Source organism: Nipponia nippon, unplaced genomic scaffold, assembly GCF_047370975.1.
Source record: "Nipponia nippon isolate SJK-2023a ecotype South Korea unplaced genomic scaffold, ASM4737097v1 scaffold_3, whole genome shotgun sequence".
Classification (NCBI taxonomy): domain Eukaryota; kingdom Metazoa; phylum Chordata; class Aves; order Pelecaniformes; family Threskiornithidae; genus Nipponia; species Nipponia nippon.
The window spans coordinates 103,081,460-103,094,853 of NW_028262347.1; the positions used below are offsets into that span (position 1 = coordinate 103,081,460).

Below are 13,394 nucleotides of genomic sequence, written 5' to 3' on the forward strand. Positions count from 1 at the left end.
GCTGTGGAGATTCTGGACTGCAACACACTGACCATAACGCTGCTACTATGATAAAATAAAGGTTACTCTAGGTACAAAATAATGGTGATATTTCCATTTGCTGTTGCTTTTTGTGAAATGACCACTTTCTGAGTTACCCTAACATTCCTTCATCAAATCGCAGCCCTAATTATAGGCTATTGCTCTGTAATTGGGTGTTTTGCTTGTTTTGAGATGCACATTATGGCCAAGGTAATCACAGTGGAGTAATCCTTCTAGGAGTTTAGTGTTGCAGTAACATTTTTTGTCTGGACAGAAGAAAGTTGACTTGAGGCAATTTTCTGACTTCCTACTCATGGTATGTACCATGTTCTCATTGCGAACCATCCATTTGAATGTGACGTTATAGCTGGTCACGTCAGACTTCAGTTCAGTAGAGGAAGGACTTCTTCCCGTAACTTTCAACTTGTTTTTTTTCTCCTGACAACTTTCTAGAGTATTTTGCATTCTGGTCCAGAGAAACCATTTGCCAGCCATGCTCACCAAATACAGCAGAATTGGACAGAGATCAATCAGTGATCTGTTGACTCCATCCTGCTTTAAAGGCAAAAAAGTTGTACCCATTACTGAGGATATGGGAGTGTTAAAGAGAGGCAGAAGGCAACATCATTAAAACCCCATTGTCTGTAAGCAGATAAAATGCCTGTGGAAGTTGGCAGGAGTCATGGCTCTATGGGGAATTCCACTTCTTGAACAACTTACTGTTCCAGCGATTCACTTATCTATAAATCTTGTGGGCATTTGACATGGATGTATTTGGGAGCACGTAGAAGAGAATGATACGGCTCTCTTCTCCCTTCCTCCCTGCTTTGCAAGAAAGAAGCAAGTTTCTATAAGTACACTCATAGCCCTGACTCTTCATTTGCAGACACTTTCCTGATAGTGCCACTGAAGCTTCTGCAATGGCTAAGATAAAATAAACATCACCATTGCCTTCTGTTTGTTATAGAGCTAAACTTGCAATGTGTTGCATATTGACTCTTGCTTACTGGACAACTCTTTTGGTCTTCTGCGTAGTTGTAAACTTAATTTCAGTCAGTGATATTTAAGTCCTGTAATTAATTCACTACATAGGGATTCTCTTGTGGAGAGTTCAGTTTTTTCCCATGCTTCCTGCTACCCATCAAATATTAGAGCAGTGACAGAGCTGGGAACCCTGGTGTCTTCCTGCAGGCTTGTTCAGTGTGGATGTGAAGTTGAGCACAGTGCTGGACGTGACCTTTCCTGTCCTAAGACTCCCAAAGCAATAATGATGCAAAAATTGATAAAAATCCTCTTTCATAGTTTTGAAAACTCTTCTCTAGCGTTCCTGTGTTGTCCTACAAGAGTAGGATTGTGGCTTGTTCAGTGCACCATGAAGTCTGCTCTGTGCGTGGATTTTGTCCACTGTGTTGTTAGGTGTTGCCCTTCTCCTTCTAAATTTTCTTTGTTACGCCAGTCTAAATATGTGCCTCCTCTTTGAATCTGTCACCAGATGATCTGTACTCTTTCTTAGATATTTTTAACCCAACTGTACAAAAGTAGTTCTTGAATATCTTTTGTTCATAGTTCAAACTGAGCACTTCTGGTCAGTTATTGTGTCCCAGCTCATGGCAGCCTTTGCTGTGAAGAACTGCGTGCACTTAGGTCTAGAATAATAAAAATACTTATTTTAAGAGAGGCTGGTAGTAGCCCAAGAGCCAGAGCCAAATTATGTTTCTGATTTCTGCCTTCATATCCTTTGCTGAACTGCTTCAGAGTTAATTTCTTTGAGGGAATTTATAGCAGTAGTGAAATGCTGTCCTCAGCATCTATCAGAATTATTGCTTTTTCAGGTTTTTCCTACTCCTGACTTTTTCTCCAAAATATACTTGCACTTGAATTCTTTTTATTTTAACTTCTATCTGTTGGCTTCTCTCAGCATAAACCACAATTTTGGATGTGTCCTTATTTAAAATTGAGAGAAAATGGTATAGAAATCTCCTGTGAATTAGAAGAATTTCTTTTGACCCAGTTCCGTTTTATTTCCTTTGACAAGTGATCTGTCCTCCTCCTACCTCTGTCTCGTGGGAGTGATTTTGATGGATGTGTACAGAAAAAGGTCTCTGGTTTGTGTGCCCTTAAATGATGTTTGTGATCAAGGTGCGAATTGCTGTAAGGACCAAGAAGGACGCTGTACTTCGGTGTGAAGCTCAGCTGGAGAATCCCACAACTCTCATAACTAACCTGGGTGGGAAACGGGGTGCATTGATCGTGTCTGCAGACCTAATACTGGATTTCTTGTCTTAGTGGTATCAGCCACAACTTAAGGTTCACTCATTCCTCATTTTGAGATACTACTCTTAATAAGCAGGCCCTTGCTTTTTCCTGACTGCTGCCACTTGGAATGTTTTCCTATCACCTCTTCCTTAACAAGAGATTTGAATTGCTTCCTTAGTGAACAAGAAAAAAACGTAGGCTGTGTTTTGCTGTAAACAGCAGATTTCCTTGTTTTCATTTGGCTGCAGACATCCAGACTGCCTTTGCAATTGGGACAGAAAGGATGTTATGTGCAAAGAATAGTTAAAATGCTGGGGATTCTCCAGTGGTTTGGCCACGCTTGCTGCCCTATGGAAATGCAGTGATTTCCAAGTGAGATGCTCCCGCGCCTGGCCTGCTGTATAAAGCTGCTGCCCTGCAATTTCTGTTGCTGGGGGACTGCTCCTTTTCTCGGGTGAAACTGGTGCAGAGAGGGGACAGTGTGGGGAAGACGGGGATGGGGGGAGAAGAGACCTTGTAGCAAGAGTTATGCTTTACGGCCTTCTCAGTTACTAAGCAGCTTTTCCTTGGAAGTGTCATGGGGCTGTCTGAGAGGACAGCAAGTTGCTGTGCTTCCTAAGAGGTCAAACAATGATGTTCTTGGCCTAATGCCTTTACCCTGCTTTCCTCTTCCTCCCCCACCCCACCAAAAAAACCAAAAACCCCAGAAACCCACCACCACCACCAAACACTCAAAAAAAAACCCCAAACAGAATATCAGCTAGAATGCATTCCTGCTGGAAAGTTTGAGCCTTTGAGCTGCAAGTTACCATTTATTATTTCCAGTCCCTGCACTGTTAGGGATTTAGGTGAGTGCCCATGCATGTCTGGCTGAGAGGAGGCTCCCCAAAACCCCAGGCAGTCCAGCTTTATTTCTCATTCTGATTCTCCCCATTACTTCTTTCGCTAACTATTGTTTATTTACCTCTTCTTTTTTTCTCCTTTTTCTGCCCTCTCTTCCCGTAGCTTTTCCTGTAGTTTTAAGAAAAAAGTTTCTCCGTAATCCCCCATAATTTGGGAATGGAGTAACAATTGCATTTTCTTCCTTGCCAGGGGATATGTTTATTCTGTATGTCTTTGTGGTCTGTACTAGAGAAGTATTCAGATTCCATTATTCATCTATTTAGCTGTGAGATTCATCCGTATGCAAGCAATCCCTTAAAAAAAAAAATAGTGGGATGGTAGCCAGACTCAGTGCACGCAATCTCAAAGGTACTGCAAAAGTCAGAGGATTCCCCTACTCCCCCCCCCCCCCCCCCCCCCGGTTAGAATAGCAGTAAGGAAATGGAAGGAGCCTCCTTTGGGGTTCCCCCTGCCTGAGGGATGGCTGCACACTGATGAAATTGTGCAGGCCACAACCTGCCTTTTGAGCAAAGTTTGCCTCTGTAGCAAAGTTTCATGACTGTCCTGGGCAGTGCAAGAAAGGAGTTGTGAAAATCAGGTTAATACAGCAAGGTTGGGGGATGTCAGGCAGAACACCTGCCTGCATAGGCAGGAGCGCTGCTTTGCAGCACCGAAGGCTGATTCGTCCCTGATGGCAGAAATGTGTGTAGCAAATTTGCAGAGCCTGTATGAGAGACCTAAAATTTGTCACAGCCTGTATCTTTATTAATTCTAATAAAGTGGGTGTTCTCTGCGTATTTTCTTTGAGATACCAATAAAGTCGGCTTGTTATTATTTTGAGGGTTTTTAGAAAAAGCGCTTGTGTAATATTAGTGGTTAACAAAAGTACTTTGCTTATCTGGTACATGGATAATCGGAAATTATTAATAACAATTCTGGATGGTCGTGATTGCACTGTTATCAGGAGAGTAGGAAATATTCCTGCTAATGCACTCTTTTGGCTCATGTAATGTTTAAGTAGGGCATACTAAATATAATGTATCATGTGCTGAACTTCAGCCTTTCAATACAGACATTGCAAAATAAAGGAAAAATAACATTTAGCTGGCACTGAAATGTTTGTTTTTTTTTTTTTTAAAATACTTTGTGTTTTCTTTTTTTGCTTTTGCTTTTTACCTCTGCAGAAGGACCAGTTTCTTAACAGGAAAGATACTATTCTCCCTACAACTTTCTAGGCTGTGAATTTCTGTGCATAAGGGAATTTCCCCTGACTTGGCACCATGTATGGCAGAAAGGGCACTGCTTTAACCTCATTTTTTAGGGCCAGAGTGTTAAAAAGGTTACAGTGAGAACAATGGTGAGGGGAAAAAAAAAACCACCTCTGTCTGCATGTGTGCCTTTTCATACTCCCTTAGGACTGGTCCTTGTCTGTCTTTGCCGAGCCTGCAGGAGCTTGGTTCTGCCTGAACGGGAGCAGTGTTAACAAGCCCTTCTTCTCTTCCATTTTCCAAAGCTTTAAAACTGCAATTGGTGTGAAATGCTGTGGGCTTGGGGAGTTTACAGCAAGCTGGTGTATATCCAGCACACTGTAACCTCTCTGTGTCAGATGTGGAGGGAGGAGGAGGGAAAGAGTCCACGTTCCTAAGGGACTGGTTAACAGCGGCATGCTTTGTCCTGTTAGCTAACTGTCCCGCTGCTGTTAGTTACTGCTCTAACAAAGCTGGTCATTAGCTGCTGGAACAGATGATTTCTAGAGGATTATTTGCATTACACAATTTAATGCTTTTTAATAGCAAATTTTTAATTAAAAGGAGAGTCCTTTTGGAAGCAGCCTGAGCAGCTGCAGCTGAATTCTGTGTTTAATGTAATTAGAGAAACAGCTGGGGTGGGAGCTGAGCACCCAGCTCACAGGCAGTCACAGGTTGGTGGTGGCTCCTCGCGGGACAGGCATCTCGAGCAATGCGAACCGCGCGGGAAGTGTCCTGGCGCACAGCCAGGCTCGGAGGTGGTGGGACAATTCCCATCTTGGCTGCCCAGGCTGGTGAGCAGCTGGGGAAGCGGAGAGTGGGTGGTAGCCATCTGTGTCAGTTCGCTTGTCACTTGTACTGCCACGGACGATAGTGCTCAGTTTGCAGTCTGTCGGGCCATGTGTATTTGTATCTATAGTTTCAGCATCTCCTGGCACGTTGGAGAATATCTTTGGAAGAGGACATCAGACAGGTTTTAGCCTCCAATTTTATTCTGCTTCTTCTGGCATGCACTGTCTCTTGAAATATGCCCCTTGTGGTATCTCCTACATCCTCCCTTTCTCCATGATACAGGCAAATGTCTGATGTCTGGTTGGAAACTGCTGAGAAGTGAAGCTGTGGCTGTTTCTAACGAGTGGCTGACCTTTAAATAGCATTGTTCAGTCCAGAAGATCCCAGAGCACTTTTGAGTTTGCACTACCAGGGCTGTGTGAAAGAGTTACTGCGTTGCAATTACCATGACCCAGGAGACAACCAGAAATCTCTGTTGCCTTGTATTGGCTCTGCTGCAGGTACTGCAACGCAGGCAACTTAATCTGAGAGCCCCAAATATTATATAATCACAGCACGCAATGTGTGTTGGTGCAGAGGTAGTTGGCTAATAGTGTCCTTTACGTTCCCATAATATCCAAGTGCTTTACACTTAGTGAACCTAGATTTAGTAGACAAGGTTACCCTACTCCGTAGCTTGAGCACTGTCCCTAAGGACAGGCAAAGACCATTGGTATGTAGGACTAAGCATGCTCTTTCAGCCCATGTTACCTTTTCCTAAGCAGAGATGCGTAATTGCAAAGTGAAGGTACTGGGAATTGTCCTGTGAAATTCTTCTTCTGCTTGTGTACTTGAGTTTTGCTGTGACTTCGGTAACTGCTTTGCTTGCAGAGATTTACTTGCAGCAAGTTGCCAGAAACCACCCTGTGTTATAAGAGCCTGCCTGCCCCAGCCGTGGGCTGAGCTCCCGGGCAGCCCTGCTCCACTGTTTGTTGTGGACGTGGGATACAGGGGAATGTTCGTCCTGGGTCTTATGTGGCAGGCATAAATGTTCCTGGCCTGTTATGCTTGACATAAGAGTAAAAAGATAATAATATTCAGCGCACTGGGCAGAGTGAAGGGAAGATGTGGGTCAGGTCTAGGCTAGGCATAATCTGTGTTTGTGACCCCAATATCAATTGGCCTTTTACATGCGACCCTTTAAAAATGAGATACCCGTTGCTTTTCAATATCTTTGTATGTTCCTGTAGTTCAGGTGGACTTTTCTAAAAATTGAAAGCTCTTTTCCGATTTCTTTGTGATTCACTTCAACTTTTACATTCGCAGAGTCTTGCTTTGCGTGACTCGGCAGCAATTTGCTTTGGTTGTTAGGCTGGTACAGTTTGTTATGAGGGACATTTTCCTCTTATGCTCAGTTGCTTCGTATCACACTCAGGCATCAGAGAGCTGCCGCTGCCTGTACAGGGTCACTTTATTCAGGCAAGGAATGCAAACCACGTGGCATAACTGTTACTGTATTGCTGTTTCTCACTAAAGCGTTTAATTTTCTGTAGTTAATATCATAGCTTATTAATATTATTTCTTCCTAAAATAAAAACTGTATATGCATGAGGTTTTTGAAACACTTTGAAGTATCAGCTTGAAGGTTTGTTCTTGAGGCAAGATTTCCAGTGAGACTCTGAAGACAGCAGGCAGAGAAAAGTAATATTCACAGCAGATGTTCTTAGAAACTGCTTGAACTCCTGGTACCCAGCTTCTGTTAGGTTCAGTGACCGCAGCACATCCCCTTGAGCCACTCACTGTGGCGTCAGGCTCTGCAAACACTCTGGATTGCGTTAGGGCCTCGGACCTGAAACACACACCCGCGCAAGACAGAAAATAATTTGTGTAACTTGCATCAGGCAGTATTGAAGATTTGAGTTTTTGGGAAAAGGGAGTGGTTTGGTCTCACTGTTTTTCTGTTAGTTATTTTTCCAAAAGCCCAGCTTTGTGGGAGATGCTTCCTGTACAGGTAAGACCAATTTACGTAGGATGAGACTGGAGAGGAGACTGAGGGAAGAAAAGGATGTTTAAACTAGTTAGCTAGGTTGTGCCTTGCGTGTAGTGATGCATCACAGCTCTTGAACTGTGCAGAGTTACAGGTGTGCATTTAAAATGGGAGGGACAGTTTTAGGTAGCAGTCTCTCATTACCCTCGGTAGAGTACCACTACAGTACTAGATTCAGGACTGTATATGAAGAAAGTCAGGCTTTTTTTTTTGTGTCCTGCTGAAAACATTGTTTCATCAGGATGCTGTACTGAAACAACTGCTTATCTCTCCCAGAATCTATGTGCTTCTTGGAGATATCATCCAAGTGGTGATGCACACTTTCTGCTGAGCGACCAGCTGGTATTGTTGCAGAAGATGTTTCTACATAACAGTCTGTGACTGATTCTGCTCCTTTGGATAGCATTTGTTCTGGCATTGCTTACTAGTGCTGTGGTTTTTTATTTATTATTTCTGAAGTTATCTGTAAGACTTGACAGTCTTACAAAATTAAATGTGCTTGTGAACTCTACGAGGCCTCTGTTCTTTGTGTGGATGGGACTTTTTTCTGTGCTCTGCCTAAAACCTTGGGTAAAGTCTTTCGCCATATCCTGTAACTGATTTAGTGCCTCGTTGTCTGACTTGCTTCTGTTTTCTTTCTTACTCCCCTCTCCTCGCCTGTTCTTGCTAACCGCTGTAGTAAGTGCTCTTGCATCCATCAGAGACCTTTTGACATGGGAGCAGTCATCAGGTGACCCTGGCTGTGCGTGGTGTTGGCAGGGACTGATTTCCTACATCTGTAAGAATCCTTGTGTTAGGAGTGTTTGGCTAGGAAGGAAACACAGTTTGAATCGCTGCTTCTGGGTGACAGAATCAGTTAATAGAGATAATCTACTTCATCTTCTGGTGAATAGAGTGAGATCAGGTTCCTTGGCAAGTACTGGACTCTTTTGTAGTTTGGTCATCTTTTGGAAGACCCTGTGTTGCTGTTGTGCAACTTCCCTGTTGCTGCGACTTGAGACTCGTTTTGTGATGTGTGCGTTTGTCTAGCCTGCTGCACTAGACATACATGTCACTGCTCCCCTGACGAGAGGGAAAAAAAAAGTGTTCTCTAATATTTTTGAAGGAAAGGTTAACTGGATGAATACTTTTATTTTTAATTCTTCATTTTTCTTATCATGGATAGTCAGTTTTTGGGAATCCTTTACCTTCCAGCATCTACATATTTTATATTTTTCACCCTCTGGTGTCAACAGGTTAAACAGGTGTGAGCAGCCGGTGTGGGCCCTGCTCAACTGCTTGGTTGAAGCTGGACTTGGGTAGTAATAGAGATGTTAGATGGTGCGTCAGGATCAGCAGCCTGTGGAACAAATGGGATCTCCTTTTCTTGGGAAAATGTCTGAAACAGAGGACAGCCCAGTACTCGGGTTCCTGTTACCCACTCTTGGAATGGGCCATTCCGGAACCTGTGTCCTGCCCTCAGATGGAGGGCACTCACATAGGACATCTTTAAAGCAAAGGGGGCTAGAGCCCCCCTGCTGTCTGGAAGGTGGAGGTATCAGATGGTATCTGATGTTTGTGTATCTTTATGATGAATATTAGCACAATGTGGATCATATTTATGAACCAAAGTGGAGAGGGGACCAAGAAACTTTTAAAATGCTTTTATCCTTGACATGAGCTAAAGGTGGTAGAGTTACTTCTGAATATATGCCATTTCATGGGCTGGCTGAATGGCTTTGGAAAAGGCAGATCATGTTTTTAAGCTGGCAGTCCCTGGTAGTTAGCACTGTATTAGAAAGCAGAGTATTTTAACTTGTGTGTCAGCAGGGTGAACCATGGCATCAGAGCTGCTGATTGCAGTATCCTTGCCGATCAGGAAGGCTCTTACGGCTCTGCAGGAGGGTAGGTAAGCAAAACGTTAGGGTGAAAGGGCATTGGGTGTTCTTGCTGTTCTGCTACTGCGTATGGCTTTTGTTTCTTCCCATCAGCATTGGTATGAAGTAGGTGTGGGCTGGAATTGAAAGGCACAAGAGTTTTGGTATATTCAGACTTTCCTTAATCCTTTTTGACTCCCCTCATTGCTGCCCCCCTCCACACTTTAAGCCTAATGTTTTGAGCTGTTGCTAATTATTCCTATGCAGGGTGGTGGGGCCCACTGTCATCTTTTCTATAGCTTTTCTGGGTTTTGCTGCTCTACCATTACTCCTTGAGCTTTGTTACCTCAGCAGATCAAATCCCGGGCAGATTTTGTTCCAGCATCGCTCTGAGCCATCATGAGGAAGCAGCTCCCTTGTTAAGTTAATGACCTGCGTCCTGCCTCCGAGGCCTTCTTTTGCTGTGCAGCCCCAGGGTGATGTACAGCATCACTATTTATGAACTGTCTCTGTCCTCCTGTCATGGTTCCTCACCTAAGGACGCAAATAGTGTTTTACTGTCCTTGAAGGCTCTTTCTGCTGCCTCTGCCAGTCTCTGCCAGCTGAATTGCTGCTTCCTTCCCCTTTCATAATGTATCTGACAAAATTCCTTTCCTCAGGACAAAGAAATAGCACCAATCAGCTCATTTATGTTTTATTTTCTGATGTAATTTGCTGCCCGCATCTTTGCATCAAAGTTTATCGTTCACTATTTCTCACTTCTACCTGCAGATGTGTTTGCTGTTCCCTTTTCATAGCCACTGCTCTCAGCCTGCTGGTGGCTGTGCTCCTCCTCTGTCAGGATATAATTCGTGCCACTCTCCTCTCTGCTTGGTGTTTCTTGCAGTGCTTCGATGACCTTTCAGGTGCCAGAGGAAGGAGAATGCTTTTTTTGTGCACACCGAGCGTCACTAGACATGACCTTATTAGCACATTCAGCTTTCCTTGAAGTTTCTCCATCTGTTCCCTCTTCGTAAGGTCCCTTCACAGACTTTTGCCCGTGTCCTGGGCCTCAGCTCTTGTTCATGTGTCTGTCCCCTGCATTCACCTCAAACAGTCTTGTGCAGTGGAGGGAAAACTGCCTTGCACTGGGAATCCAAGTGTCTGTTTAAGCCGCTTCCTGTCTTGTTTCCAGTCTTGAATGGAAATCTTTTCGCCTAGGAAATACCCTTCTTCTTGCTTGTGTTTTTGTAATGCCTCCTCTGCTGGTTTCTGCCAAGTGCTCAGGAGGCAAGTTTTCTTGTAAACACAAAGTTGTATTGCGTTGAAGTTATTACAAAGCCAACTAAAACTGCTTACTTGGAAGAAAACTTTTTTTGCAGCGAATGGTTTGAGGAACGTAGTTCTTAAAGGTGATGTGTCTCTGTTTTCACGTTGTAGGAACAGCATGTTGTGCCTGAAACACCTGCCGTACTGGTACTCTAACTGTACTTGCTTGTTTGCAGCATTATGCTGTGTGGAGTGCTCCTCCCAAACCCCTGCAGTTAGATGCAGTAGAAATGCTAAGGAAAGGAAACTGGTCAAGGGACCAGCCCAGAGAGCTTGTAAATAAAGGCAGGAAAAATGTAGGAAAGTACAGGCAGAAAGAATAAGGGAAGAATTAAATCCTTTTAGGAAAGGTACTGGCAGTGGTCTCTGCACATCTGTGCTACTCTCAATTTTGAGTTTGTGTGTGTTTGCGTGCATGTGGAAGGGTGCCTTAGCAAAGGAGAGTTGCAAGGAGGATTAGAGGAGAGCATTGAGAACATTTGCAAAAGCTGTTCCATATGAGGCAGGAGCATGTGCCAAGTGCTAGTTTGAAACATTCCCAAGACTGTGATGGTAAATGACGTCATGCGCCAATAAGAGGTGCAAACTGACCTCTTGATACTGGCAGAGAGAAAAATCATGATGTTGGGAAAAGTCAAGACAGGTCACCTGTGTTTTATGTGGAAGAGAATGGAAGACGAGGAAGGGAGGCAAAGGTACAGTTAAAGTGACAGAGCAGGATAACGAGCTTTTTCTTGCAGGGATGAGAACAGTGATGTTACTTCGGTCAATACTCGATTACAAGGTGTTGCGGTGACTGAGACCCAGTCTAGTCTCAGCTAGTTGCTTTAGTTGGGTGAATCAATAGGGAAGGACTGTAGATGGTCATGTGAAGAAGACAACTCATCCTAGTCAGGGTGTGGAGGTTTAGGAATTGAGTCAAATAGGATTGCCAGCTTGTGACTCTGATTGGCAGGGAAAATAGTGAAGTTTTCCAGCAGGGGAGAAAAGCAAAAAGTAAGGGGTAGGTAGCAATATGAAATCAGGGGCTTAGTTTCCCCTCTGGGGTTAGAATTAGTGCCTAGGTATCCAGGAAACATCGAAGAAATTGAGATTTTTATTCAGACGGGAGGAAATGGCACTGTGCTGGCTGCATGGATACAATAGCTATTGCTCACATGTAACATGGGGAAAGGAGGACAGAGCCCCAGAGACTCCAGAATACCAGGGGATACTGGCCCGTCATGGGGGCAGCCCCAGTCCTGCAGGTTAAAGGGGGCAAGGAAAGGAAAAAAGATGACAGTTAGTTTACGCAATAGGAGCAGAACTAGTGGGGATAGGTAAGAAAGCTGAAGGAGAATGAAATTTTGAGAAGGGGAATGTGATCAGATATGTCAGTGGTAACAAACATATCAGCAAAAATGAGACAAGAAACTGGCTCTGAATTTTGTGTAAGGATTTGGGTTGTAAGAATGAAGTGAGGAAAAGGAAATAAAGGGAGGGAACTTCATTGAGCTTTATAGATGAAAGGCAGAAGGGAGAGCAATGGCACTGACATGCAGGTGGGCTCAGAAGGCAATTTTTGGATTGGGAGAGTCTGAAAAGGGTTTGTTTTGGGAAATAAGAATGGGTGGGGAGAAGATCGCAAAACGTGGAGGAAAGAGTAGGCAGATGTGAAAGGAGGGTACTGAAGCGTTAGAGAAGAAGAACGAACAGGAGGTCAAAGATATTTAGAGTTTGTTTTGACGCTGGGGAGGGGTGGGTGTATGTGAAGGACACCCATCTGTTCCTTTGAGATAACGGAAGGAAATAGGTCACTAAGTGAGCACACAAAGTGAAGGGCATGGGGAATTAATAGACTTATTGGGTTGAGGGAGAACTTGGCTGTGTGCATGCGTTTGATTTGTGAAGTGTCATATTTGCTACATGCTCTGTAAATCTCCATTTCTTGATTATGTTTTTGCAGTGCGACTCCATGACAGTATTTCAGAAGAAGGTTTCCATTACCTCGTCTTTGATCTGTAAGTGTCTGTCTTTGGCTTTGATGCTTCACCAGTGATACAGGCATGTGGTAGGCTGACTAAAAGTGGAATAAAAAGCACCTGCATTAATATAATTCTCCCTTTCTCTTTTGAGACCTGTAGATACCTCTGGCCTATTTGACAAAAATCCATTGACTGTGTGATAGGGGATGGACCAGGAAGGCTCCTGGCAGCAGGTGTAAGCGTGGGATGGCAAAGGACAGCTATCCTGTATAGGGAGGCTGTTTGACTTTTGTCTCTGAGGCAGATTGGCGGGGGTCAGAGAAGGGACGTTCTGCCCAAGCTTAGCGTCTACTAAGCTCTGTAGAGCACCGTGGGCAATTTGTGCCCAGTGTGTCAACAGTGTCCTGTACGCTGCTGGTGCAATGACAGTCCAAGGGGTCAGTCACATGGATGTACCAGTGCTGGAGCCGTGGTGGTGGAGCTCTGCCCTGGCACCTCTGTGCCGCAGGTCAGTGGTGGAGCTCTACCCTAGGTCCCCTGTGCTGCAGGTCCCCACACAGGCTGCGGTAAAGGGCCCGGATGGGCAGCCATGTACGTCCCATGCAGCCTTGAGCTAGACGTGCACGGACTCTGTGACCTCCCTTGTTCTTTTGCACTCCAGGGTTACTGGTGGGGAGCTCTTTGAGGATATTGTTGCCAGAGAATACTACAGTGAAGCAGATGCCAGGTAAGACTCTTTCCAGACCCTTCTGTGTATGTGTCACGTGTGTTGGCAAGTGGAACGAGTTTCCTGACTGCTGCTCTGTGCATGGCTTTGTTCTGACACTCTTACTCCCCGTCTAGAAAAGAAAAAACTCCTCTTTCTGCTATTAGCATAAACTATTGTCACTGGTCAGCCTGACTCACCGCAGCCCTGGCCGTTGCTGCTTGCAGACACTGCTGTCTTTGCCACTTGCAGATGCTGTGCTCTTTGCTGGAAGACCCGTTGCTAGCGGCTTTGTCTGCCTGACCTTTCTGGTGGGTTGTGACAGGGTGTCCTTAC

At 44.5% G+C, this 13,394-nt stretch overlaps 1 protein-coding gene across 15 annotated transcripts in view; it reads left to right on the forward strand.

The window, feature by feature from the left end:
- Positions 1-13,394, forward strand: part of CAMK2G (calcium/calmodulin dependent protein kinase II gamma) — a 123,622-nt gene that overhangs the window by 56,809 nt on the left and 53,419 nt on the right. For 14 of the 15 annotated variants that reach the window (XR_015706588.1, XM_087766493.1, XM_087766481.1 and 11 more), the window contains exons 4-5: positions 12,334-12,388; positions 13,014-13,079. Coding sequence is in view for 14 of the 15 variants with exons in the window: in XM_087766493.1 (XP_087622619.1) it covers positions 12,334-12,388; positions 13,014-13,079 (121 nt within the window). In the remaining variant the exon portion in view is untranslated. Of the gene's footprint in view, positions 1-12,333; positions 12,389-12,598; positions 12,861-13,013; positions 13,080-13,394 lie in introns of those variants that run through there. The other variant, XM_087766488.1, reaches the window with a different exon arrangement.